We start from the raw sequence: 26,397 nt of genomic DNA on the forward strand, positions 1-26,397 counted from the left end.
GCCTTCAAACATTGAAATTTTAGTCATGCAAACACAAACCTTTCTCAAGAACTATTTCGACAAATATTCTACAAATGATTTTTTTTCTAATACCCAAGGTCATGTGCTGGTGTTTACTATCCATGATTAATAAGAAATTTAACAATAACAATAGTGATATTGTGCAGAGGTACTCAGTTTAAAGTTCATCTAGAGAAACGTGGGAAGGAAAAAAAAAAAGCTTCTGATCTATGACGTAAATGGATCAATTGCATGCTTTCAAATATCAAATGCTTTCACATGTTTAAACGATCACTTTGAAATATGGAGTTATTAAAGCTGAATGCATGCGATTATGATTTCTTCAACAAGGAAGTCAAAAAGGCTAGAAAAAAAACTTCACTACCGTCAAAGGGCATAGAATGTTCAATAGATCTGTCTGTCTTGTTAAGCTGGACATAATACTACATGTAGGGGAAGCATTTTAAGAAACAACTACTAGTCTGTATGTTACTGACTGTTGTTTTAAAGGGGAAGTTCACCCTGAAGAAAACTTTGTTGTAAAAATAGCAGAAAAAATAGTAAAAAATATTGGTGAAGGTTTGAGGAAAATCTGTTACAGAGTAAGAAAGTTATTAGAGTTCAAAATTTTGGATTTGTGACGTCATAAACGAGCAGCTGCCCCATGTGTTATGTAATATAAAATGTATGAATTTCTAATTTGGTATGGTTCCTGATGACTTAATTTTGTTTTCTTTTCATGATCGGGTGTAAAACGATTTGTCTATTGATATACAAAAGTTACAGTGAAAACCATTTTCAATTTTCTGAGAAAATGACATTTCATTGATTTTTTACCATTCGCTATTGAGGGATGCTGCTCGCATGTGACGTCACAAATCAAATAATTGAAATTCTAATAACTTTTTAATTATTTGATGAATTCTTCTCAAACCTTCGGCAATATTTTTTATTATTTTTTCTGCTATTTTTACAATAAACTTTTTGTCAGGGTGAACTTCCCCTTTAAAGCTACTGCAAGCCCTTGCATCTGATTGGGTGGAAGCATACATGTATGAGTAGTCAATGAAAAGCAATACATTTTTTTCATGGAATGTTCCCCTAGAATAAAAATCAGCAGTGGTGTGTGTGTGTGGGGGGGAGGGTTACAGGGGTTCAACCCCCTTCAATAGTTTTGATATCGAAGTACCCACCCCCCCCCTCAGGACAAAACCGTCAATTCCATGTTGGAATGCTATTGAAATTCAATGAATTTTTCACTTGAAAAAATGAACAACAAAAACATATCAACTGTTTTTATTTTAATACCAGTAGGGAAAATCATTGTCCATACTTACAATGTACATGTATGATCAGAACACAAAAATCATGCAAAATACAATGTATGTCAAATGAAATTGAAGAAATTCTAAATCGGCTACACATTCTTTGACCATTTAAAATGCATCATTACATGTACATGTACATTATGTCATGAAAATTTGTGTACTGGTCACCTGAAATTGATGACTAATTGCCCTAAAGTGGCAATGCGATTAGACCTTAAAATTACATTTAGGAAATATAATATTTTTTTTTTCACCTGAAAATTTTCCAAGAAAGGAGAAGTTTTTTGCGAGTTGTTGGAAGTGAAATATGGAACGTAGCATTTTTACACCCTAACTACATAATGTACGTAGGCCTGGATTCATGGATACTCATTCCTCACCACAAAAGCATGTACAGGAAAAGAGCCTGACGATGACCCCCATGTCAGGGTGCTCAAGATCACCTCTGGCTCTGTCACATACATCTAGTTCAATCATGACGGTCTCTGGTTCAATGAAACCCTGTGTGATTTCTGCTACTGTTGTGTCTAGTAGGAAATCTCATTAGGAAGTAGTTAATCAGACGACCCAGATTGATAACAGGCTTAAAATTCACAAGAGAGCTGCATCCAAGTAGGAACTTTTTCATTGCATGTAGAAACTATAAAGACCAGTGGTCCGTAACCTTGTGCCCTCATCTGTAGAAAGCAGAGTTGTCTGTCATCTCTAGGTTGTAGGACTGTACAAGTACATACATGTAGGACCCTATATTGTAGGCACAAGTGTCCATCTTGGAAATTGACTATTTAAAGTAGAAATATATTGAAAATCGTAAAACTGGAGAATCATATATCACAATAAAGGAGAAAATAAGGAGAACACGATGGTGTACATCATTTATCATGGAGACTGATGAAACTCAGTTAATTGATAGTTTAAAGTTCTCTCTCTGAATGCTTCAAACACGCAGAATTACGTCCGCGAAATTGGGGATATTTTTATGACGTCACTGTCTGTACGAGAGGCGTGATTGGCTCTCCCACGTGAAGCTCCACTTGCATGCAAAACCTGTTGCAAGGGTACATTTTCTCCACATTGTCACTGAATACTTCGATCCCGAAATGATCGAAAGAAAAACCAGAATTTTATCTAGATTTGGATTTTCAAATTAATGATTTTGAGATGAAGAGAATGATGATGAAGTGAAACAACACAGTGACGTAGTTGGAGGTAAATAGGGGGAATTACGCCGATGATGATGATGAAAATTCCGGGGGGGGGGCCACTTCCATTCACGAGTGGATACCATGCGCGACCATGGGGTCTCGAAAAGCACCCTAAACACGTAATTTCCATATTCCGAAAATGCACCCCTTAACAAGTATTGGCGTGTGAAACCCTACCCTTAACAAGTATTGGAAACAAAACGATACTCTTGGCAAATATTCCCTGAAATGAACCCCTAAACAAGTACAGGAATGTTTTATTGTCACGGGTCCTTCGGTCGTCGGCTTTACCTTTTTTGGTTTAGTACGACCCCACCTTCTACACCTCGCGCAAATCGGACTCTAAACACGTAGTGTTGGGGCAAAAAGGACATCCTTTATAAAACATTTAATTTTGTTTTATCATCCCCGCAAATTCGACCCTAAACACGTAATTTTCCTAACGAAATAGATACCCTTTTTTCATTATTTTTGTGTTTTTGACACCCTTATCACGTTACGTACGTAACGTGCCCTATCGTGAAAAAGACATCCTTTTTACGTGTTTTTTTGGTCGCGCATGGTATCCACTCGTCAATGTAAGTGGCCCCTCCGGGCTTGCAACACAATCACAAGTAAAGTCATGTACATACCGATTCGCTACCCATTCATGCTGCTGGAAGTGCTAGCTACACCGCGCGGGCCAAATTGAATTCATGCTGAACATGAATAACCACATCCAGTCTAGAAGGAAAATGATATAACTGTACTTACAAACAAGTGAATAATCCGAACCTGAAGGCAAATCAACTCAACGAATAGTACCAGACGATATGGCATATGCACTGACGATAAACTTCATGTGGCTGGATAGATTGTCACTCGTTCTGTTAGATGTAACTTTTATCTCATTAATTTGACAAAATTACGAAACTCGGGAATTATTATTCTATATAAAAATATATTAACATCTCTTATCATTTTTTGAATTACGATAAAACCTGTTTTGAAGGAAAACCTTGAGGTAAATTAAAATTAGATGTAAAAGATCATCCCATCATGCGTAGCATTATGTAATCGTAAACAAACCATCACAACAACACATGCCGTATTGTTTGCTCGCCTTGGCTGAGACTGAGATCTATGCACGTGTTGCACAGCTCTCAATCAGCAAGGAAGGAATACGTGCATGTTTGCGATGGTTTGTTTGCAATGACATACAAGCTACGCATGTTGGGGGGGGGGGATTTAAAAGTAATTTTAGTTTATCTCAACGTTTTCCTTCAAAAGAGGTTTTATCGTAATACAAAAAATAATAAGAGATGTTACTATATTTTTATAAATAATTCCCCGAGTTTCGTAATTTTGTCAAATTAATGAGTAACAAATTACATCTAACAGAACGAGTGACAATCTATCCCAGCCACATGAAGTTTATCGTCGGTGCATATCGTCTGCTGCTATTCGTTGAGTTGATTTGCTTTCAGGTTAATTCGGATTATTCACTTGTTTGTAAGTACAGTTATATCATTATTTTCCTTCTTATGATAGACTCTCTCTGGATGTGGTTATTTACTTTCATGGATTAAATTGGGCCCGCGCGGTGTACGTATAGCTACCACTTGTAGCAGCAGCTGCATGAGTTGGTAGCGAATCGGCATGTACATGACTTTACTTGTGATCGTCAGGCAAGTTGAATTTTCATCATAATCATCGGCATTGTTCCCCCATTATTTACCTCCAACTACGTCACTGTGTTGTTTCACTTCATCATCATTCTCTTCATCTCAAAATCATTAATTTGAAAATCCAAATCTAGATAAAATTCTGGGTTTTCTTTCATTTCGTGATAGAAGTATTCAGTGACAGTGTGGAGAAAACGTACCCACGCAACAGGTTTTGCATGCAAGTGGAGCTTCACGTGGGAGAGCCAATCACGCCTCTCGTACAGACAGTGACGTCATCAAATTCCAGTCAATTCAGAGACCGATGCGAGGCATATTTCGGAGGGGCATTTTAGCATTTTTTAATCGGCGATTTTCACCTTTTTGTATTATTTTCGGTATTTTTGAATAACCCACTGATGATCCCCACATCATTACCTTTCCATTGATATATAATAAGACCACATTCATAATCAATATATTTCTACTTTAAAGGACAAGTCCACCCCAACAAAAAGTGGATTTGAATAAAAAGAGAAAAATCCAAAAAACATAACACTGAAAATTTCATCAAAATTTGATGTAAAATAAGATAGTTATGACATTTTAAAGTTTTGCTTAATTTCGCAACCAGTTATATGCACATCCTGGTCGGTATGCAAATGAGGAAACTGATGATGTCAACCACTTACTATATCTTTTGTATTTTATGAAATATGAAATATTCTCATTTTTCTCTTCATTGTCAAGTGAAAAAACAAATTCCTAGTCAGATTTCCTCCCTGAACATGTGGAATTAGCATTGTGTAATAGTGTCAAATCTGTAAAAAATGAAATATTGTATAACTCAAACAATAGAAAAAAAGAAATAGTGAGTGATGGACATCATTGACTGTCTCATTTGCATCTCACTGAGTTGTGCATACATGTATCACTGTTTTGTGAAAATATTAAAGCTAAACTTTAAAATGTCATAACTTATTTTTCATCTGATTTCGATGAAATTTTCAGCGTGTTGCTAGTTTGATTTTTCTCTATAATTTATTCAAATCAACATTTTTCTGGGGTGGACTTGACCTTTAACGAAAAAGATAATTGGGAGGGATGTGGGGATGAGGGTGGGGGGGGGGGGGTGTCCCATGCCCTACACATAGGCCGCCTGCTGGTGCAATAGGTTGAAAGAAGACGCACTTTCAGTATGTCATGTACCTTCATTGATATTGTACATGTAGGTGATCATCTTTGGATCATGTTTTCTCACAATCATAACAAGGAGTGACACAAGGTTTCAAGATATTTCCTGTGACCAGTGAGCTGTGTGTATGTACACACTGAAACCAATTATATCAGGAAGCAATGTCGGGCTACTCTTGATCACATACAAAATGAAATTAAAGATCAAATGCACCCCAGAAAAAAGTTGAGTTGAATCAATTGAGAAAAATCAAACAAGAATAACACTGAAAATTTCATCAAAATCGTATGTAAAATAAGAAAGTTATGACATTTAAAGTTTTGCTTATTTTTCACAAGACTGTTATATGCAGTACTCAGTGTTATGCAAATGAGAGAATCGATGAAGTCACTATTTCTTTTGTTTTTATTGTTTGAATTATGCAATATTTTAATTTTCACAGATTCGACAAGAATTGGACACTCTTGGTTGAACCACTAAATGTTAAAACAATGGTAGAGTAATTCCATATATTCTGGGAGGAATACAACTTTGTTCCTCATGACAATGGGGAGAAAATTGAAATATTTCATATATGCAAATAGGATAAAAAAAAAGTGAGTGGGTAATGTCATCAGTCCACTCACTTGCGTACCGACCAGGATGTGCATATTGAACTGTTCAGGGAAATTAGGATAAACTTCAAAATGTCATAACTTCTTATTTTACATCAAATTTTGATAAATTTTAAGTTTTGTGTTTGTTTCATAATATTCTTATTTCTTTTCAAATCAATTTTTTGTTGGGGTGGAGTCTGCACTTAAGATGCTTGCCTGGTTGAACAATTACAGTATTTGTTAAACTAATGTATGGATCTATAAGCTGTTGGCATCAACAATACATGGCATACAGTTTCATGAATGTAAATAAAATAAAGGCTATTATTGTATTTAATAATGTACTCTAGGAAAATATGACATTTTGGGTAGGCCTCCAAAAATCAACTATTATATCTCCTGGCATTATAAAGACCAGTTTGCATGTAGTTTGGTGCAGTGAATCATCAATAGCATTATTATATAGTTCATTTGTTTAGTGGGCAATACCTGTGCTGTAAAGTGGGTGTGTACATTGAATTGAACTGTGCGTGTATTCATGCATGTCACTGCGGAACACCTTCATCCCCCCGTATTATTGTTGTGATGTGAAATGAAAGATCTATACCTATGCTGTATACAGTATGTAGGCTTACATGTATACCAAGAAGCAATACATATACTGTACATACTATGTAGGTCTCCAATATTTGTACATATATGTATGCACACGTAGGCCTGCATGGGACAATTCCATCCCGTCAAAAAGTTGATTTGAATAAAAAGAGTAAAATCCAACAGGCATAACACTGAAAATTTCATCAAAATCTGGTGTAAAATAAGAAAGTTGTGACATTTTAAAGTTTCGCTTAATTTCACAAAACATTTACATGTACATGTACACTGTATATATTAATGCTGTAACCGATTTTTATTCCAATTCCCGATCCGATCCGATTTTCCCCTTTTTTCTACATTTTTCCGAACTCCGATTTTTGACCAGTGGGGAAAAAATCGGATCGGAAAAACCAAAACATAACAAGACAAAAAAAAAACATGTGGCGACATGTTTGCCGTCAAAATGCGCTGGTGATTTGTTTAGATCTCAGACAAAAGCGGTGGAAGGAAAAGAAGATAAAGGGGAAGAAAATTATGATTTGTTTTTATCTCCGATATTAGCGGAAAGGCAGGTGGAGAAGAAGATTATGATTTGTTTTGATCTCCGACATAATCGGGGAAGAACAAAACGATGATGATGATAATTGGTGATAATATGTTTTGATCTCCGACAAAAATGGAGGAAGAAAAACAACGAAAAGACGCTATGTTTTGATCTTAAGTGGAGGCAAATAAGATTTAGTTGAACACGCTGACATGCGCGGTAATATTTACGACTATCTGACTATACGTCCTCTAAGAGTTTACGATTACCTCCGCTATCACTACGATGTTGTAGAGAAGGTAAATATCATGGTGAACAACTCTGGATAATAATGCGTCTTTTTCGGGAGGTCATGCGACCTTTATGAGATTACAATTACCTCACGATGTTGTAGAGAGGGTGATGGTTAACCAATCTGGATAATAATGCGTCTTTTTCGGGAGGTCATGCGACTTTTAAGAGTTTACGATTACCTCCGCCATCACTACGATGTTGTACTTGTAGAGAAGGTGAATATCACGGTAAACAACTCTTGATAATAATGCGTCTTTTTCGGGAGGTCATGCGACCTTTATGAGATTACAATTACCTCCGCCATCACTACGATGTTGTAGAGAAGGTGAATATCATGGTAAACAACTCTGGATAATAATGCGTCTTTTTCGGGAGGTCATGCGACCTTTATGAGATTACGATTACCTCCGCCATCACTACGATGTTGTAGAGAAGGTGAATATCATTGTTAACCACTCTGGATAATAATGCGTCTTTTTCGGGAGGTCATGCGACCTTTATGAGATTACGATTACCTCCGCCATCACTACGATGTTGTAGAGAAGGTGAATATCATGGTATACAACTCTGGATAATAATGCGTCTTTTTCGGGAGGTCATGCGACCTTTATGAGATTACGATTACCTCCGCCATCACTACGATGTTGTAGAGAAGGTGAATATCATGGTATACAACTCTGGATAATAATGCGTCTTTTTCGGGAGGTCATGCGACCTTTATGAGATTACAATTACCTCCGCCATCACTACGATGTTGTAGAGAAGGTGAATATCATGGTAAACAACTCTGGATAATAATGCGTTTACCGTGATATTCACCTTCTCTACAACATCGTAGTGATGGCGGAGGTAATCGTAAACTCTTAAAGGTCGCATGACCTCCCGAAAAAGACGCATTATTATCCAGAGTTGTTTACCATGATATTCACCTTCTCTACAACGTCGTAGTGATGGCGGAGGTAATCGTAAACTCTTAAAGGTCACATGACCTCCCCAAAAAGACGAATGATTATCCAGAGTTGTTTACCATGATATTCACCTTCTCTACAACATCATAGTGATGGCGGAGGTAATCGTAATCTCATAAAGGTCGCAGGACCTCTAGAAAAAGACGCATTATTATCAAGAGTTGTTTACCGTGATATTCACCTTCTCTACAACATCGTAGTGATGGCGGAGGTAATCGTAATCTCATAAAGGTCGCATGGCCTCCCGAAAAAGACGCATTATTATCAAGAGTTGTTTACCGTGATATTCACCTTCTCTACAACATCGTAGTGATGGCGGAGGTAATCGTAAACTCTTAAAGGTCGCATGACCTCCCAAAAAGACGCATTATTATCCAGAGTTGTTTACCATGATATTCATCATCTCTACAACATCGTAGTGATGGCGGAGGTAATCGTAATCTCAAAAAGGTCGCGTGACCTCCCGAAAAAGACGCATTATTATCCAGAGTTGTTTACCATGATATTCATCATCTCTACAACATCGTAGTGATGGCGGAGGTAATCGTAATCTCATAAAGGTCGCATGGCCTCCCGAAAAAGACACATTATTATCAAGAGTTGTTTACCGTGATATTCACCTTCTCTACAACATCGTAGTGATGGCGGAGGTAATCGTAAACTCTTAAAGGTCGCATGACCTCCCAAAAAGACGCATTATTATCCAGAGTTGTTTACCATGATATTCATCATCTCTACAACATCGTAGTGATGGCGGAGGTAATCGTAATCTCAAAAAGGTCGCATGACCTCCCGAAAAAGACGCATTATTATCAAGAGTTGTTTACCATGATATTCATCATCTCTACAACATCGTAGTGATGGCGGAGGTAATCGTAATCTCAAAAAGGTCGCATGACCTCCCGAAAAAGACGCATTATTATCAAGAGCCTGTTGTTTACCGTGATATTCACCTTCTCTACAACATCGAAGTGATATGTTGTAGAGAAGGTGAATATCACGTACGGTAAACAACTCTTGATAATAATGCGTCTTTTTCGGGAGGTCCTGCGACCTTTATGAGATTACGATTACCTCCGCCATCACTATGATGTTGTAGAGAAGGTGAATATCATGGTAAACAACTCTGGATAATAATGCGTCTTTTTCGGGAGGTCATGCGACCTTTAAGAGTTTACGATTACCTCCGCCATCACTACGATGTTGTAGAGAAGGTGAATATCATGGTAAACAACTCTGGATAATAATGCGTCTTTTTCGGGAGGTCATGCGACCTTTAAGAGTTTACGATTACCTCCGCCATCACCACGATGTTGTAGAGAAGAGGCCTATCGTTGATCGGCGGTAGTGTCGCGCGCTGGAACGTCATTATCTTATTTTCCTTCCTCCGATTATGTCGGAGATCAAAACAACTCATCATCTTCTTCCTCCGCTTTTGTCGGAGATCAAAACAAATTCTGCCATCAGTGTAGCGTGCCGCATTTGTCCACGCGCCGGCCACATACAAATTTTAATGATTTTTTTGTTTTTGAATATCTTCCGATCCGATATCCGAACCGATTCCGATTTTAGGAGCAAAACTTCCGAACGGAACTCCGATCCCGTAATTGCTCTAACTTACAACATGTACACTGTATATATGCACATCCCGGTCGGTATGCATATGAGGGACCCAATGACATCACTCACCATTTTTTGGTATTTTATTATATGAAATATTCTTATTTTCTCCCCATTGTCCTGAGAAACAAAGTTTCATTCCTCCCTGAACATGTGGAATTACCATTGGTTAACAATTTATGGTTCAATCAAGTCAGTCCTTATTGTCAAATCTGTAAAAAATAAAGTAAGGTATAATTCAAACAATACAAAACAAAAGAAATAGTGAGTGAGGGACAGCATTGATTCTGATGTGAATTTAAGTGAAAATTAAAAATGTCATAACTTTCTTATTTTACATCCGATTTTGATGAAATTTTTGGCGTATGTTTGGTTGGTTGATTCAAATCCACATTTTTCTGAGGTGGACTTGACCTATAATGATTGGTAGGGTTGAATTCAAATAACAAATATTCTACAAGTAGACCCTGTAGACATATTCAGAGGTAATATGTATACAAAAAAATTACACTACATGAAGTTTTCAAGTATATCCTGGTGCTGAACATCGCGGGACGGTGACACCGCTATAAACCAGCTATAAATGCATTCACAGTAGAAAAGTGATCCCCACACAGTCCGGGGAAAAAAATTATGTACATGTATCCATTCCCACCGCAGCAGGTGATTTTTATGACCTTCGTAATAAAACACGTGTAAGTTTGTGACCCAGTGAAAGACCCGACTCTGATCAATGGGGAATACTTAAGGGCGAGGAATTGAACCCACGTCCTTCAGATTGAAAGACGAGTCATAACCAGGGACCCTCTAACGTCCCTACATGTAGTCATAACCACTAGACCACGTCTACCCCACATTAAAGTACCGTAAACATATCACAAGTGGTTACCATAAATCTTAGTGTTGTAGCGCTGTGCCTTCCCACTGAAGGAACACCCCGACAGTTTCCGGGATGTTCCGCTGCTATTATGGCTTGCCTAGCGAGATTGTCGTTGAGTTATCGTGAGGTTAGGTTATCCTGGGTAGTTTATTTCGAGTCCAAGAATTCACGTTGTGTTTGTGGCCAATGTGAAGGTGGTATTTAAAGTGAAAATTAGGCCTATTTGTCCAATGCAGGTGCTCTATACATGTAAATATAAGACTTGCATGTATGTATAGGCCTACTGCTTGTTTTCACATTTCTGCAGGTAAAGATCAGGAAAACGATAAGAAAAAAAAGATGACTGAAATATTAACATTTCCTATTTTTTTCATTTTAAGTGCATTTTTCTGTCATTGTAGCCATATTACTTTTACTTTAGCCACATACATGTACCTATAAAAGTGGGGGAGGGATAGCCTACATTGTACATGTACATACTTGTATTAGCACAAGTTATATATTTTTTTTTTATTTGAAAGGATAATTCATGTTATTTGGGGATGGAGGGATAATACCCATGCCCCATGTACATGAATGCCAGTACATGTGCTTTGGCAGATGAAATTTTTGCTTTGCCTGATGCTTTGTAAGATGTAAATATACTGTGTATGACTCATTCGGTCTCCCACCGAAGGGAGATCAATAAGTCAAGAACAGAAAAATAAGTGATGCAGTTCCCATAATGCTTTAGTGTGCCAGTTTGAATCAACCCTCTTGCAAGTGTGTTCGAAAAGACATAAACTGTAGGCCTATTGCCTTAATTCTTTGAATAGTTCATTGATCTACAGGTGGGGCTATTCACCTATGCACATATTTCATCCATCTATCAATCCATCTATTATCCATCTATTATCCACATTCATCCATTCATCCATCCATTCATCCATTCATCCATCCACCCATCCATCCATTCACCCTTGTACATGTATCTATCCATCTACCCATATCTATCCATCGAATGTCCATTCATTCGTTCGTTTGTTTGTCCGTCTGTTCATTCATTCATTCATTCATTCATTTATTCATTCATTCATCCATCAAAAGTTCATTCATTCATCCATTCATCTATCTATTTTTATGAAGTCATTATAAAGCCTACATGTACATTGTACATTTACCCAAATTTGGAGTTACAATTTTATATACTCATGTCTGAGTTCGTTCAATCCAATTTGAGCTAGTCTCATACATGTATGTATTGATTTTCGTGCAACATGATATTACTGTTTTTGTACACTAATCTTACATGAGTGTTCAATTTATGTGAGACAAATGTACATGTAGATGAATCATTGATTATTAAAGGACAAGTCTACCCCAACCATCAGTTGATGGTTGGGGTAAAGAGATAGAAATCAAACAAGCAAAACACTGAAAATTTCATAAAAATTGGAATGTATAATTAGAAAGTCATGAAAATTTTAATTTTTGCTTAATTTCACAAAACAGTTATATGCACATCCTGGTCAGTATGCAAATGAGGAGACGGATGATGTCATCCACTTACTATTTCTTTTGTATTTCATTATATGAAATATGAAATGTTCTAATTTTCTCCTCAATGTCAAGTGAAACAAAGATTGATTCCTCCCAAAACATGTGGAATTAGCATTGTTTGTATATGGTTCAGTCAAGTTGGTCCTTATTTTCAAATCTGTATAAAGTGAAATATTGTATAATTCAAACTATAAGAAACAAAAGAAATAGTGAGTGATGGATATCATCACCTATCTCATTTGTATGTCACTGAGTTGTGCATAGTTTTGTGAAAATAAGCAAAACTTTATAAAAATGTCATAACTTTCTTATTTTACATCCAATTTGATGAATTTTTAAACATTTTGCTAGTTGGATTTTTCTCTATTTATTCAAATCATCATTTTTCTGGGGTGGTCTTGACCTTTAAGAGTATCATGGGAGATGTACCACAACACTTGTCTACTGTATGGTTGCTGTCATTAGCAAGTACATACATGTACTGTCTGTAGGCCTACATTACATGTAAACATGTAGAATAGATTGTGAAGTCCTACAAGTTTTTTTTTTACAATTGTTATTAATAGGACATGTACATGACTTTTGTCACAGCTCAACAAGTGACCTTTGACTTCACAAGGAATTTAGTTTTGGATTTTTTATAATCATGCATTACTTGTTGCTATGTCTGGCAAGTCTTAGATACATCATACATGCAAGTTTTTGACCAAAACTTTTGTATTTTTTCTATGCATGATATTTTTGTAATGAATGTGTCAATTAGTAACAATTATACTTGTAGCAGTAGAAGTAATTTTTACATTGGTTTTAATGTTTTGAATCGCATAACAGTTCTGCCAATTTCTACATGGTAAATGTTGTTGATGCTTCAGTCACATTTGCTCTACGGCGGCTGTATGGCGTGTTGAAATCAGCCGTTTTATTCATTTTTTTCGAACCACCTACATGTACATGTAGCTGGTGCAAAAAAAATGTTAACACAACTGTTTTCGACTTGCCGTACGGCCACCGTAGAACAAGTCAAATGTGACCTATTGTACATGTAGGTGATAGGATCATTGCATGGTGTCCTGCCTGAATGAGGCATCATTTGGCCAATGTCGGGCGAGAAGACATATTCCTCAAAACGTCAATAAAGGAATTATTGATTTCCAGTGCCGCCGATGTAGCAGCTGAATGCGGTCAAGACTACTGCAAATTTAATTAGTGAGAGCATACAGTATTATGCTTTGCAATGAATCATGGGCCTTTTAATCCATTCAGTGTTCAAGTATTGACAGGTGTAATGATGAAATTCAGGTACATTTGTCAGAATACAGAAGCGGTGTAGGGGCAGCCAACATTCGCATAATTTTAGAGCAAGTGCAGTACTATGTACATGTATATTTAAAGGACAAGTCCACCCTAACAAAAACTTGATTTAAATAAAAAGAAAAAAATTTCAACAAGCACAACACTGAAAATTTCATCAAAATCGGATGTAAAATAAGAAAGTTATGGCATTTGAAAGTTTCACTTATTTTCAACAAAATAGTTATATGAACGAGCCAGTTACATCCAAATGAGAGAGTTGATGACATCACTCACTCACTATTTCTTTTGTATTTTATTATATGAAATATGAAATAATTTGATTTTCTCGTCATTGTCATGTAAAATGAAGTTTCATTCCTCCCTAAACACGTGGAATTCCATTATTTTAACATTTTGTGCTTCAGGCAAGGAGGTCCTAATTGTCAAATTCGTAAAAATTGAAATATTGTATAATTCAAACAATAAAAAACAAAAGAAATAGTGAGTGACATCATCGACTCTCTCATTTGGATGTAACTGGCTCGTTCATATAACTATTTTGTTGAAAATAAGTGAAACTTTGAAATGTCATAACTTTCTTATTTTATATCCGATTTTGATGAAATTTTCAGCATTATGCTTGTCTGATTTTTCTCTATTGATTCAAATCAACATTTTTCTGAGGTGGACTTGACCTTTAAAGAATATTATTTAGATTTCGTTTAATATTTTGCTTTTTATTTTGGCATCAAGGATCGGCCAAGACACAAGACGTGCTGTACAAAATGTACAGTAGGCTATATTATACTAGAGACCTTTCGTTTTCTCTGACAAGCCATGTGGATGTACGAGATTAAGGAATTTGGGGAAATTTTTGTCTCACCTGCATTAGCAGAGTGAGATTATAATGTAGTCGCCGCTTTTCCGACGGCGGCGGCGTCAACATCAAATCTTAACCTAAGGTTAAGTTTTTGAAATGACATAACTTAGAAAGTATATGGACCTAGTTCATGAAACTTGGCCATAAGGTTAATCAAGTATTACTGAACATCCTGCATGAGTTTCACGTCACATGACCAAGGTCAAAGGTCATTTGGGGTCAATGAACTTTGGCCGATTTGGGGGTATCTACTGAATTACAATCAAAACTTTTAAACTTTTTGGATCTGATTCATGAAACTTGGACATAATAGTAATCAAGTATCACTGAACATCCTGTGCGCATTTTAGGTCACATGACCAAGATCAAAGGTCAATGAACTTTGGCTATAATGGGGTATCTGTTGAATTACCATCATAACTTTGCAAGTTTATTGATCTGACTTTTGAAACTTGGACATACATGTACTGTAAGAGTAATCAAGTATCTCTGAATATCCTGTGCAAGTTCCAGGTCACATGATCAAGATCAAAGGTCATGTGAGGTCAATGAATTTTGGCCACAATGGGGGTATTTGTTGAATTATCATCCTATCTCTGTATTGAGTGTATTGGTCTTGTTCATAAAACGTGGAAATATGAGTAACCAAGTATCACTGAACATCTTGTGCGAGTTATAGTAGTTTTCAATGTTAGCACTGCTGCTATGTTGAATCGCGTGATGCAGGTGAGACGGCCAGAGGCATTCCACTTGTTTAAATTTTGCACAACTTCTATTGGAAACTTTATGTTGCAGCACACACCTTTGCCAACATACATACACTGGTAGGCATATTCTCTTTCAAAATTGACTAATTTCTGTCAGCTGCAATGAAGGGAACTACATTTATGGAACTTCCAATCTACAGTAAAGATAATAAAAGAAGAATATTCAAATGATTGATGAGTCAGGTGTGTTGATTTAAAAGAAACTTTGCAGGTAGGCCTACATACATGTATACTTGAAGCTCCAATCTAGAATTTATATATCGGTACCATGAATAAACAATATTTGCCCTGTATACACATGAAGGTAGAACTTGGTGGAGGCGTGCTCATTTTGGCCACCTGTAAGTAAAGGACTTTTTGTATAAAAATAAAAAGGGCCAATTTGAAGTGGTTTCTTGCCCCATAGGCAATCTGTTGGGTTATCCAATATTCTATATATTGTTATTATAAAACATGGTGTATTTGAATTGCACACTACATGGTTTTTATATGCATGCTCATTTGTTTTATATATGATTATTACACAGGGCTGTTGCATGCTGTTGTTTTTTTTACTGACGTTGTGCATTTACAAATAGCCCTCATCTTGGAGGTCACACTATTATTCATTGGAAATGATGCAATCAATATAAACCACTACTTCTTTATTGACTATTAAATTCATTAACACGTGTGGTAAAAGAATAACAGCTTACAACGATAAACCCAGTTCTCTGTATTATGCACGGCTGTGCTGACATTGCTTTTTCAATGGCCATATAATTATCCTGTGTCACTGTAATTCATAAGCAAGCAATAGCTTGTTGATTACACTTTAAAGGTACAGATCAACAATTTGTGCATTAATTTGCAAAAAAATAATCATCACAATAAAAGTGAGTTTTGGAGAAAAAAACAATGTTGGTTATTGAAATACAGTCACAAACCACAATGCGTACCCACTTTGAAAGTGCATTTTCATATTAAAAAAGTAAAAAGGACAAAAGACTTTCCGAGAAAGTGAAATGAAATGTGGTGGTACATATTTCTGAAAATTTTGCAAATGATAAAATGCATGGCATGTACATGTACATTTGTGAATGTACACTGTAAAAACTGCAGTGTTAAACTGACACCAATTGGTGTTAATATAGGACCACATCCTGAGGTGTTAAAATTACACCCTAGAGATTAAACATACACATGTAACACCAAAGAGTGTAAATGTAACAACAAAAGGTGTTGTAGTGACACCTACATGTACATAGGTGTAAAATTAACACCACCAATTGAACAACGGTGTAAAATAACTGGTGTGGTCCTCTATGTACTCCGGTTAACACCACAGTTTTTACTGTGTATATTAAAAACACCCATAGGGAATTACCTACACAAGAGTCCATTGTACATGAACATGTATACATGTACATACATGTAACATTCATAATCAGCTATACAACATGAGATTGAGTACCCCACTTATTTATTAGTATTATTATTTTATATTTCAAGTCATATGTAAATGTTCAGGTGTACAGATAATTTTAAAACAAAGTCATGCACTGTAATTGTTACAATTTACCTGTATTCTAATAAGAAAAATGATAAATCTGAATATGTGCATCTGTAGTTGTCCAATTAAAATGAGAATTCATGACAATTCAAATAGAAAAAAATGACTGGATAAGTACTGTATTCACTGGAAAGGTACACAATACCATATTCAATAGTATGATTATGGGCATTAATTAAGTTCACCCTGACAAACAGTTAATTGTAAACATACATGTAGTAGAAAAAATAATGAAAAAATTTCTGAAAGTTTGTGAAATATCTATCAAAGAATAAAACAGTTTTATTTAATTTTAATTATTTCATTTGTGATGTCATATGTGAGCAGCTTTCCTACATTTTAAATGGTAATAAATCAATGAAATGTCATTATCTTCAGATCAATAGACAAATTATTTCACACCCGTTCCTAAAAAGAAAACAAAAATAAGTCATCATGAATCATTAAAAATATTGAAATTAATATTTTATGTATTTTCTTAATACAAAATGGATTTTCCTTAAACCTTCACCAATATTTCTTATTATTTTTCTGCTTTTTTTTACAACAAACAAGACAAGTGTAGACCTAATGTACATGTCTGCATTGGTAATTGCAAGTATTTCTTTCATTTATAGGAATTTCAGGCATTCCCATTCATGTTCCATTTGTTATTGGGAAAGGGACTTCCCCCTACCACTCTGTACCGGCCATCAACATATCACTTCTTTTTTTCTTTTCATCCATGAACGCATTTTCCTGTTCTGGTGATCCTGAAATATTAATACACTTGTTTGAAAACCATTTATCGAATTGTATAAAATCCTCTTTTCTCAATTATGTATTGTGTCATCCACATATGAGTTGCATTCCCTGCATATTTTGTGAAAACATCATTATTGCCTATACACATGTTTAGTTTTCTACATGTACAAGTGACAATCTCTGCCTTCACAGTGTGTAGAAACTGAACTTTGATATCAAAGTTTGATGATACAATGTACAAAGTGGGTGTAACACAAAAAATATTTCAAAGCAAATATTTGATGGTTTTCCTGTATACATGTATCAGCAATAATTTATTTTTTTATTCAGATGTCATATATGGAAAAATCATAAATGGCTCTACCCAGATTCATATACATACGTATAAAGGCATCTTCGTGATATATTTTTTGTCATGTACATGCCTTGAATTTTTGAGGTAATATTTTTTTTCAAAAGTTTGACCATTTGTGTTTTTTGTTTGATATTATTTTCCTGTTCACCTTGATATAAATTTTGCTGTATACACTATACAAGCTTCTCATTGTTTTTTTTTTTTTTTTTTTTTGGGGGGGGCAAATTGATCAAGTTTGAGGCCTTGGAAAGGAATGGCCTTGCTCTGGGTGCAAACATAAAGAAACTTGTTTATATATAAATACACAAATTTTGTATGTTGTGAATTAGATAGATTTCATTGAGATTAAAACAGCCATCACATATCACAATAGAAAAAGGAAGAAGAAGTAAAAAAATATGAATTAGAGGATAATTCGTAAATACCTCTTTAGCTGCAGATGTAATTTCTGCATTCTATGAAATTCAATACTATGTTTGTATCGAGAGTCAAGATATAAATGGCAACTCCTCCATTTTCTATTTCTCTTCTATCCTCTTCTTTTGGAAACTTTCTCCTCATTATTCTCATCTGATTTTTGTCTTATTAGCATTTACTCATTCAATATTTTCTTGATTCTCGATCATCTTCCACAATTCCTCCTCTTCTGATTCTTCAAAATACACAATTTGTATCTTCTCATTCTTCTATCCTAATGTCTTTTTCCTTGTCTTGATCGTGTTCTTGTTCTTAAGTAAATGACAAGTACACCCCAACAAAGAGTTCATTTGAATAAAAGGAGAAAAATTCAAAAAGCATAACACCGAAAATTTTATCAAAATCAGATGTAAAATAAGAAAGTTATGACATTCTAAAGTTTCGCTTAATTTCACAAAACAGTTATATGCCCATCCTAGTAGGTATGCAAATGAGCAGACAGATGATGTCACACACTCACTATTTCTTTTTTATTTTATTATATGAAATATGAAAAATTTGAACCTCCTCAATGTCATGTGAAACAAAATTTTAATCCTTTCTGAACATGTGGAATTATTTCAACAGTTTATTTTTAAGTCAAGTTTGTTTTTATCATCAAATCTGTAAAACTGGAAATATTGTGTAAATAATTCAAACAAAAAACAAAAGAAATAGTGAGTGAAGAACATCATCGATTCTCTCAATCACATATCATTTAGTTGTGCATATAACTGTTTTGTGAAAAATAAGCAGCACTTAAAAATGTCATAACATTCTTATTTTACTGTACATGCGATTTGGATAAAATTTAAGCGTTATGCTTGTTTGATTTTTACGATTCATATAAACAATTTTCTGGGGTGGACTTGCATTTGAATGTTATTGTTTGTTGTTTTTCTCATTCTTGTTCTTGTCCTTTGTCATTTTCCTGATCTTGTATGTCTTCTCCAACTTCCTTAAGTTATTTATTTATTCATTTCGTTTTGTTTACCCAGAGTAACCCCATCAGTGGACTAAGCACTGTTTTTCTTGGGGGCCCTGCATACAAGTAACAAATACATACATTATAACAAGTATAAACAATGAAAAGGTATTAAACAATGAAGATAATATTTTCAAATAGACAAGCAACCTGCAGGACATACACACAGACATAATGAAATACATTATGTAGAACATTGTACATGTACATGTGTGTACAGATGAGGTTTTCTTATTGAGAAAATATAATGATTTTTTTACGAAATTTGTAAAATAAAATTGTCGTCATATGTGATACGTGATATTCATTTACATTTCCTGGCCATTAAAATTTCCTTTAATGATATCATTTGGTCAGTTGTCCCTTTTAAAGGTAAAAGAATGTTGTTGCAGCAAGCAATTATTTCATTTATAGAAAGTTTTAAAAAAATGAAGATTAATTGTCATTGTCATATCCTACATGTATTATCACAGATCTAGATCTGATACATTACCATGAACTTAGCTTTGTGAAATCATGAAATCTTTAATTGCTGAAAACTGACAACACTACATGTACATGTATGTGGGACAGGCTTGGAAAAATACCTGACATTTGATGGAATTCCATGCTTTACATACATGTACAGTGTAGGGCACTCCTCAGCACACAAATTTGTTCCAGAGTGATATGACAAATATTTTTTTACATACTTGGGTGGTCATTTTATTTGATTCTTTTCAAAAATATTTTGAGATCGTTACCACAACTAGCATTTCTCTTGAAGCTTTATCATTTCAAGCATGAGGAAGAAGTATACAGTGTAGAAGCAATCTGAAGATATCTTAGATTATATATATTTGTAATCTTCATGTCTATGAGATTGTTGAAACCGGTGCAATCTGATACCAAAACTAGGAAGTACATGTATCTAACGAGTTACAGCCCATTGATGTGATTCGAAAATAGGTTCTCTCTTCTACTGAAAGGAACTTGTGGTCAGGATTCAGCAATTCACAATAATGCAAAGAAGATGATTAAAATATAAGCAGGCTGAGCAGCTGGAAAACCACTTGAAATGAAAAGAAATCATGATACTGAATTCATTTTCATGTAAAGGGACATGTATGATACTCGGAATAATGACCAGCGCACACTATATGATCTCCTACCTAGCAATTTTTTTAGTAGATTGCATTTAAATTTTAAGTTACAAGTTCTAAGTAAAATTATTTTATTTGAAGATCGGTATAACGTTAGGAATAATAAAATCTCAATTTTTTTTGCGGCAAGCCCTATGGTTGGAGTAAGGTCCAAATAGGCTTCAAAATCGCAGCTGATGATGAGGCCATCACAATTTTGAATTTGCTTTTATTACTACAGGGAGGCTCAAACAAGACTGAATTTGGACTTCAGTTGTCGTACCTCTATTCTGAACTGTGATTACTACTTTATTGGTTCGAATGTTTTTATCAATTTCTTAGAAATTTGGATAGCAATGAATTGTATAGTGTGCGCTTGGATTTAGACAACCCCACTACATGTACACTATTCAGACTCCAGATTTTTAATCCCCAATTATTATTAAACCCAAGTCCTATTTTTTTTTTTTTTTGGGGGGGGGAGTGGGGTCAGACTGATTTCCTACATGTAGCCCCACATGATATGCTGTAATATAGCTAGGGTTAAGAAAATTAGCACCTCATCCCCAGAACATCACACAGCTAAAGAATATTGATAATTTTGCCACACAGTGTATGTGTGTGTAACACAAGCTTTTGACCATCTTTCTGCCATGTCTCTGAGACTCGATCTTCACAGGGCCACTGTTTGGAGGCTACACTAATTGTGCAAATTAAACTGGTCCCGAAATGATTTCACATAAAATGGTAATTAATGCACAATCTCTGTGCTGCCTTTAGAGCATGCAAATTTAAGTCTTTGCATGGAACTTTTTTCCAGCTATACCTACTATCTAGACCTACATGTACATGCAGTTCATCATCAGGTGTTGTGACTAGGATACCATGTAGGTCTCCAGACTTTGTACCACAACGTCCGGGGTTCCAATCCCACCGCAGCATTCATGTCCTTTAGCAAGTCATTTATATACGTTTGCCACACTCCACTCAGGTGGAGTTAAAATGGGTACCTGGTCGGAAGAAATTCCTTGAATGCTAAAGCGTCTGATCAGGGTAGCTGTGCTGAAGCCAGGGTAATAGTATGCAGCATTTACAAATATTGTATTAAATGTTGCATATTATCATTATTATTACTATTGCTGGTCATACTGTTGATTATGTTGTCATACATTTGTAGTACACTTATTTAGTTAGTCCATAGTAGTTATCCTACATTTCGATTTCTGTCTTTCTCTTTCTTATCCAGGCAAGAAATAAAATGAATGGGGTCACGGTAGCAGCCAAGATCATCGAACTCAGAGACACAGACGACCTCAATGATTTCCGGGTTGAGATTGACATCCTGACAGAATGCAAGCATCCAAATATTGTCGGTCTGGAGGAGACGTTTCTTCACCAGTCCAAATTATGGGTAAGTTGGTTTTAGATGGATCTGGGGTAAAGAAGAAAATAGGGATGAAGAAGGAAATTGAGAAATTTATGTAAAAATATCTCTCATACTCCTTATGCTTGGTTTCATTTGCTGATCTATCAACTTGATCAGGGGCCCGTAACACAAACCTTTGCAATCATCGTACAACATTTTTGTATGATTGCTTGCATTGACTACAATGTATGATAGTCTACAACTGTAGACCCACATCTGCAGTGTGTGTATCACAGCTGATTCAAGGAGTCTGCATCTACTGGAAATGGCTCGCTTCGCTCGCCCTTTCAGGCTGGTTTGCTTCGCAAACCAGCTGCAGATCCCACTTCATGAGCCATTCAGAGTCTGCATAGCAGACTAAATGTATGATTAATCTGGCCTGGATTAATTGTGAAAATCAAGCATACGATTAATTGTTAACCTTTGTGTTATGGGACCCAGGTCCAAAGGGCTTGACAAGGGTCATTTGCAGTCAAGCTACATCAGTGGCAGCAACACTCTACCATGATCAGCATCATTCTGGCTTGCTACAGTACATTATTTTTTGGCTTATTTCCAATTCGTCTAATGCCTATTCGTCCAATTTCCGACTCGGCAACTATCATTTGGTCTACATCAGTTCGTCCACTATTCACATGGTCTACTAGCGAATTTGTCCACTCCCCACTTCGTCTAATAAGCAGGTGGTCCAATAGACATTTAGTCCATATACCATTTGATCTACTTGGACTAAAAAAGTGTTGATTGTGCAAAATGAATGAAAATGAAATGGATATTAGACCAACTGGTTATGAGACGAAATGGTCATAGACGAAATGGTGATTTGACGAAGTGATGATTGGACCAAATGATTATTGGACCAAATGGTTAGACGAAATATTGATAGACAAAACAGCATTAGACTGAATGAAAGTAAACCATATGGTGAGTGGATGATTTGGCAGTAGACGAATTGGCAATTTACCATTTTTTTTTTTGTGGGGGGGGACATTGGTATCGGGTTTTGGTCAAAGAAGATTGACTCCTCCAAAGTAGAATTCATGAATAGCCATTACAGAGCAATGTTAAAAAACTAAGGCCACCATGTCAGGATTTTTCAAAAGTACAGGTCAGCGATGGGAACTTAGAATATGAGAATGTATAGAGTATGAACAGGGCTGAAATTGAAACTTCTTGAGGGGGCAAGTCTGATTTTTTAATAGGGCCCTTAAAGGAAAGGGAAGGCAGTGCTCATTTAGGGGCATCCAAGTCCATTAAAAGAGGCATCAATTCAATAGTAATATGATCTTTTCAGTGAGACACATGCATTGGATTACCACAGGGCACCAAGGCCTTGGGCAAGAAGGGTACTTATTTCAGTCTACAAATATTTGGAAGGGTTTCAAGGCCATTCTAGAGGGCATTGGAGGCCATGACCTTGGATGGCCTTACCTGGGCTGTAGGTCGATTCAAACCCTGTAGTCAAACACCTTAATATCAGACACCTGTCCATAAAGTTCTAGAACAAGGTGGTGACTCTTAAATCTTTTAAAGTTTTTCAGGTTGATGCACTACAACTTGTATGGACACATTGTAATGGTTGATGTTGACGTGTGTTGTTGCTTTTCACAGATGATGATCGAGTTCTGCGAAGGTGGTGCCCTGGATGATATAGTCCTAGAGCTGGAGAAACCGTTGACGGAGGCACAGATCAAAGTCGTTTGCAGGCAAACGCTGGAAGCTCTTGCCTACCTCCATGAACACAACATCATCCACAGGGATCTTAAGGCTGGCAACATCCTACTCACGATGGATGGGAATGTCAGATTAGGTAAGATAGTTGTGGGGGAGTGGGCTAGGACGGGGAGGGCAGGATGTGAAGGTACATGTACGGCTTAGGGTCTGATCAAAGCCATGGGAGGGGAGAAATGTTCGGGTATACTGCCGCTGTGAACACAACATCATCCACAAGGGTCTTTAAGCTGGCAACATCCTACTCACAATAGATGTAGATAAGATAGTTTTGGGAGAGAGGGAGAAAGAGGGGGAGGGATAGGAAGGGGGGCGGAAGTCGCAAAGGTCTGACCAGAGCTACTGGAGAAGCAACGGAATGGCAAGGATGGAGGCTCCTGTATGTCTCCATGAATACAGTGGGGGAAAGTGGGGAGGGGGGATGGAAGCTGTTTTCCGTGGACATAAACACAACATCATCTTCAGGAATACTGGCAAACTTCACACAAAATGGATAGAAATGTCAGATTTAAAGATCCTTGGCCATACTTCAAGTTCCTTGTTAAAAACCAATATCATGGTAGCATTGCAGAAGCATTGTGGTGTAGTGGTTTGACCCTTGCCTTTTAATTGGAGGGCCTTGCGTTTGAATCCCACCATGGCCTAGCAAACTGTTACCCCTGCCGTTAATTCACCCGAGAGAAGTGCAGACCCCCAAACAAGAATTGATGTTATTGTTTCAGGAATATTCTAATATTTTTTACAAACCGTGCAGCAAGGAAATGTTGTGGACTTTATATCATCATGGAATTAACTGCTGGTGGTCATTTGATGTGCATTTGGATCAGAGGCACAAAGTGCAGTGCTAGCACGGGGGAAACAAGTGACCTTTGATGGCAGCATCTGCACTCTTTGGAAATCTTGTTTTCCAGATCGAGTGCGCCTACAGTGTGGACTTCTCCGGCCCTCGCCCTTTTATTACTTCACTTTTCAAGAAATAGATAATGTATAGTCATGAAATAATGGAACACATATTTAATATTTCATGTGAGAGCAAGATTCTTTATAATTATATACAGTACAAGTTTGTGGGAAAAAAAACCTTTTCATGTACAACATTGCCCTTTGGTAATTTTTGTAATAAAGTATATCACAATGCATTGTGAATCTTCATAAGTAATTATCCAGCTCTTGATTACCCTCATTCTATTTTGATATTGAATGGACAAAAGTGGGACATGGTCTAGTTATTTGCTCATCCTTCAGATCCCATTTTGATAAGGATAAGTGCCTCTGAATCCAGATAAAAAGTACTTAGTTATTGTAGTATGAGTATTTGTATGCAATACTCAAGGTGAATGACATACTGTGTACTCGTACATATTAAAGCGGACATGAACTAGCAGACATCTCAAGTCCTTAAAGGACAAGTCCAACCCAACAAAAAGTTTATTTGAATAAAAAGAGAAATAATCCCACAAGCATAACACTGAAAAATTCATCAAAATCGGATGTAGAATAAGAAAGATTTCACAAAACGGTTATATGCACATTCTGGTCAGTATACAAATGAGGAGACTGATGACATCCACTCTCTATTTCTTTTGTATTTTTTTATATGAAATATTATAATTTTCTTCTCATTGTCAAGTGAAACATTGATGAATTCCTCCCCAAACATGTGGGATTAGCATTGTTTAATACTATATGGTTCAGTCAAGTTGGTCCTTGACAAATACGGTATGTAAAAAAAATGAATATTGTATAATTAAAAAAGCAAAAGAAATAGTGAGTGAGGGACATCATCGACTGTCTCATTTGCATGTCACTGAATTGTGCATATCACTATTTTGTGAAAAATAAGTGGCATTTTAAAATGTCATATTTTTAAAAATTTTACATCCGAGTTTGATGAACTTTTCAGCGTTATGCTAGTTGAATTTTTCTCTATTTAACAATAACAACATTTTTCTAGGTTGGACTTGAATTAATGGAACAGATAATCACTGGTTCTATCATATTGCCTATTATAGGGAAAATGATAAATTGAAATATTTTTAGGGTAGCGTTTCATGAAACTTCCTTTCACTGCAGTGGTTTTCACCAACAAATTTGTACTAAGCCAATCAGATGCAAGGATTTCAGTTTTTTTAACAACTAGTGAATATCTCTGACTTTGTAATTCACAAAGTGCACCCAGTGACTCGAAACATGTCACCTCCAAGTCCAACCTATATAAATAAACAGAAACATTAAAAGTATTTAATTTCCATGAATTCTAAAGGTTTATTGCACTTTGCAGAGTTCAAGATAGTTTGCTGATAGTCAGAAGAAGAATGAAGAGAGAAAAAGAGCTTGAAGTTGTATGAGAAGAAAGATCTGTGAACGTAATTGTTTCACAATCATTCAAACTTCTTAAAAATTGATGCTCTTTTTATAATGGAAGACGTTTCTAAAGATACAGGTTCCATACTGCATGTTGTTAACTCTTTAAGATTGAAATACATGTACTTGAAACTTGAAAATGTTATAAACTTTATCTGAAAGTCTCATATTGTTTGTGAATAATTCAGGAACAGGGTTTTTAAGAACAACATTGTTCTTCAAATGGAATAATTAATTGTTAAATATTGATGAATGCAAGAAGTTAGATATTCATATTGTCTCCAACGTTGGGCACAATAATATTGTCTCCAGTG

The 26,397-nt window shown here is 35.9% G+C and overlaps 1 protein-coding gene across 2 annotated transcripts in view; it reads left to right on the top strand.

The window, feature by feature from the left end:
* Positions 1-26,397, top strand: part of LOC121425600 (STE20-like serine/threonine-protein kinase) — a 77,294-nt gene that overhangs the window by 6,625 nt on the left and 44,272 nt on the right. For both annotated transcript variants that reach the window (XM_041621714.1, XM_041621715.1), the window contains exons 2-3: positions 21,809-21,973; positions 23,600-23,798. In XM_041621714.1, coding sequence (XP_041477648.1) covers positions 21,809-21,973; positions 23,600-23,798 — 364 coding nt within the window. The remainder of the gene's footprint in view (positions 1-21,808; positions 21,974-23,599; positions 23,799-26,397) is intronic.

Source organism: Lytechinus variegatus, chromosome 12 (assembly GCF_018143015.1).
Source record: "Lytechinus variegatus isolate NC3 chromosome 12, Lvar_3.0, whole genome shotgun sequence".
NCBI classification, from domain to species: Eukaryota; Metazoa; Echinodermata; class Echinoidea; order Temnopleuroida; family Toxopneustidae; genus Lytechinus; species Lytechinus variegatus.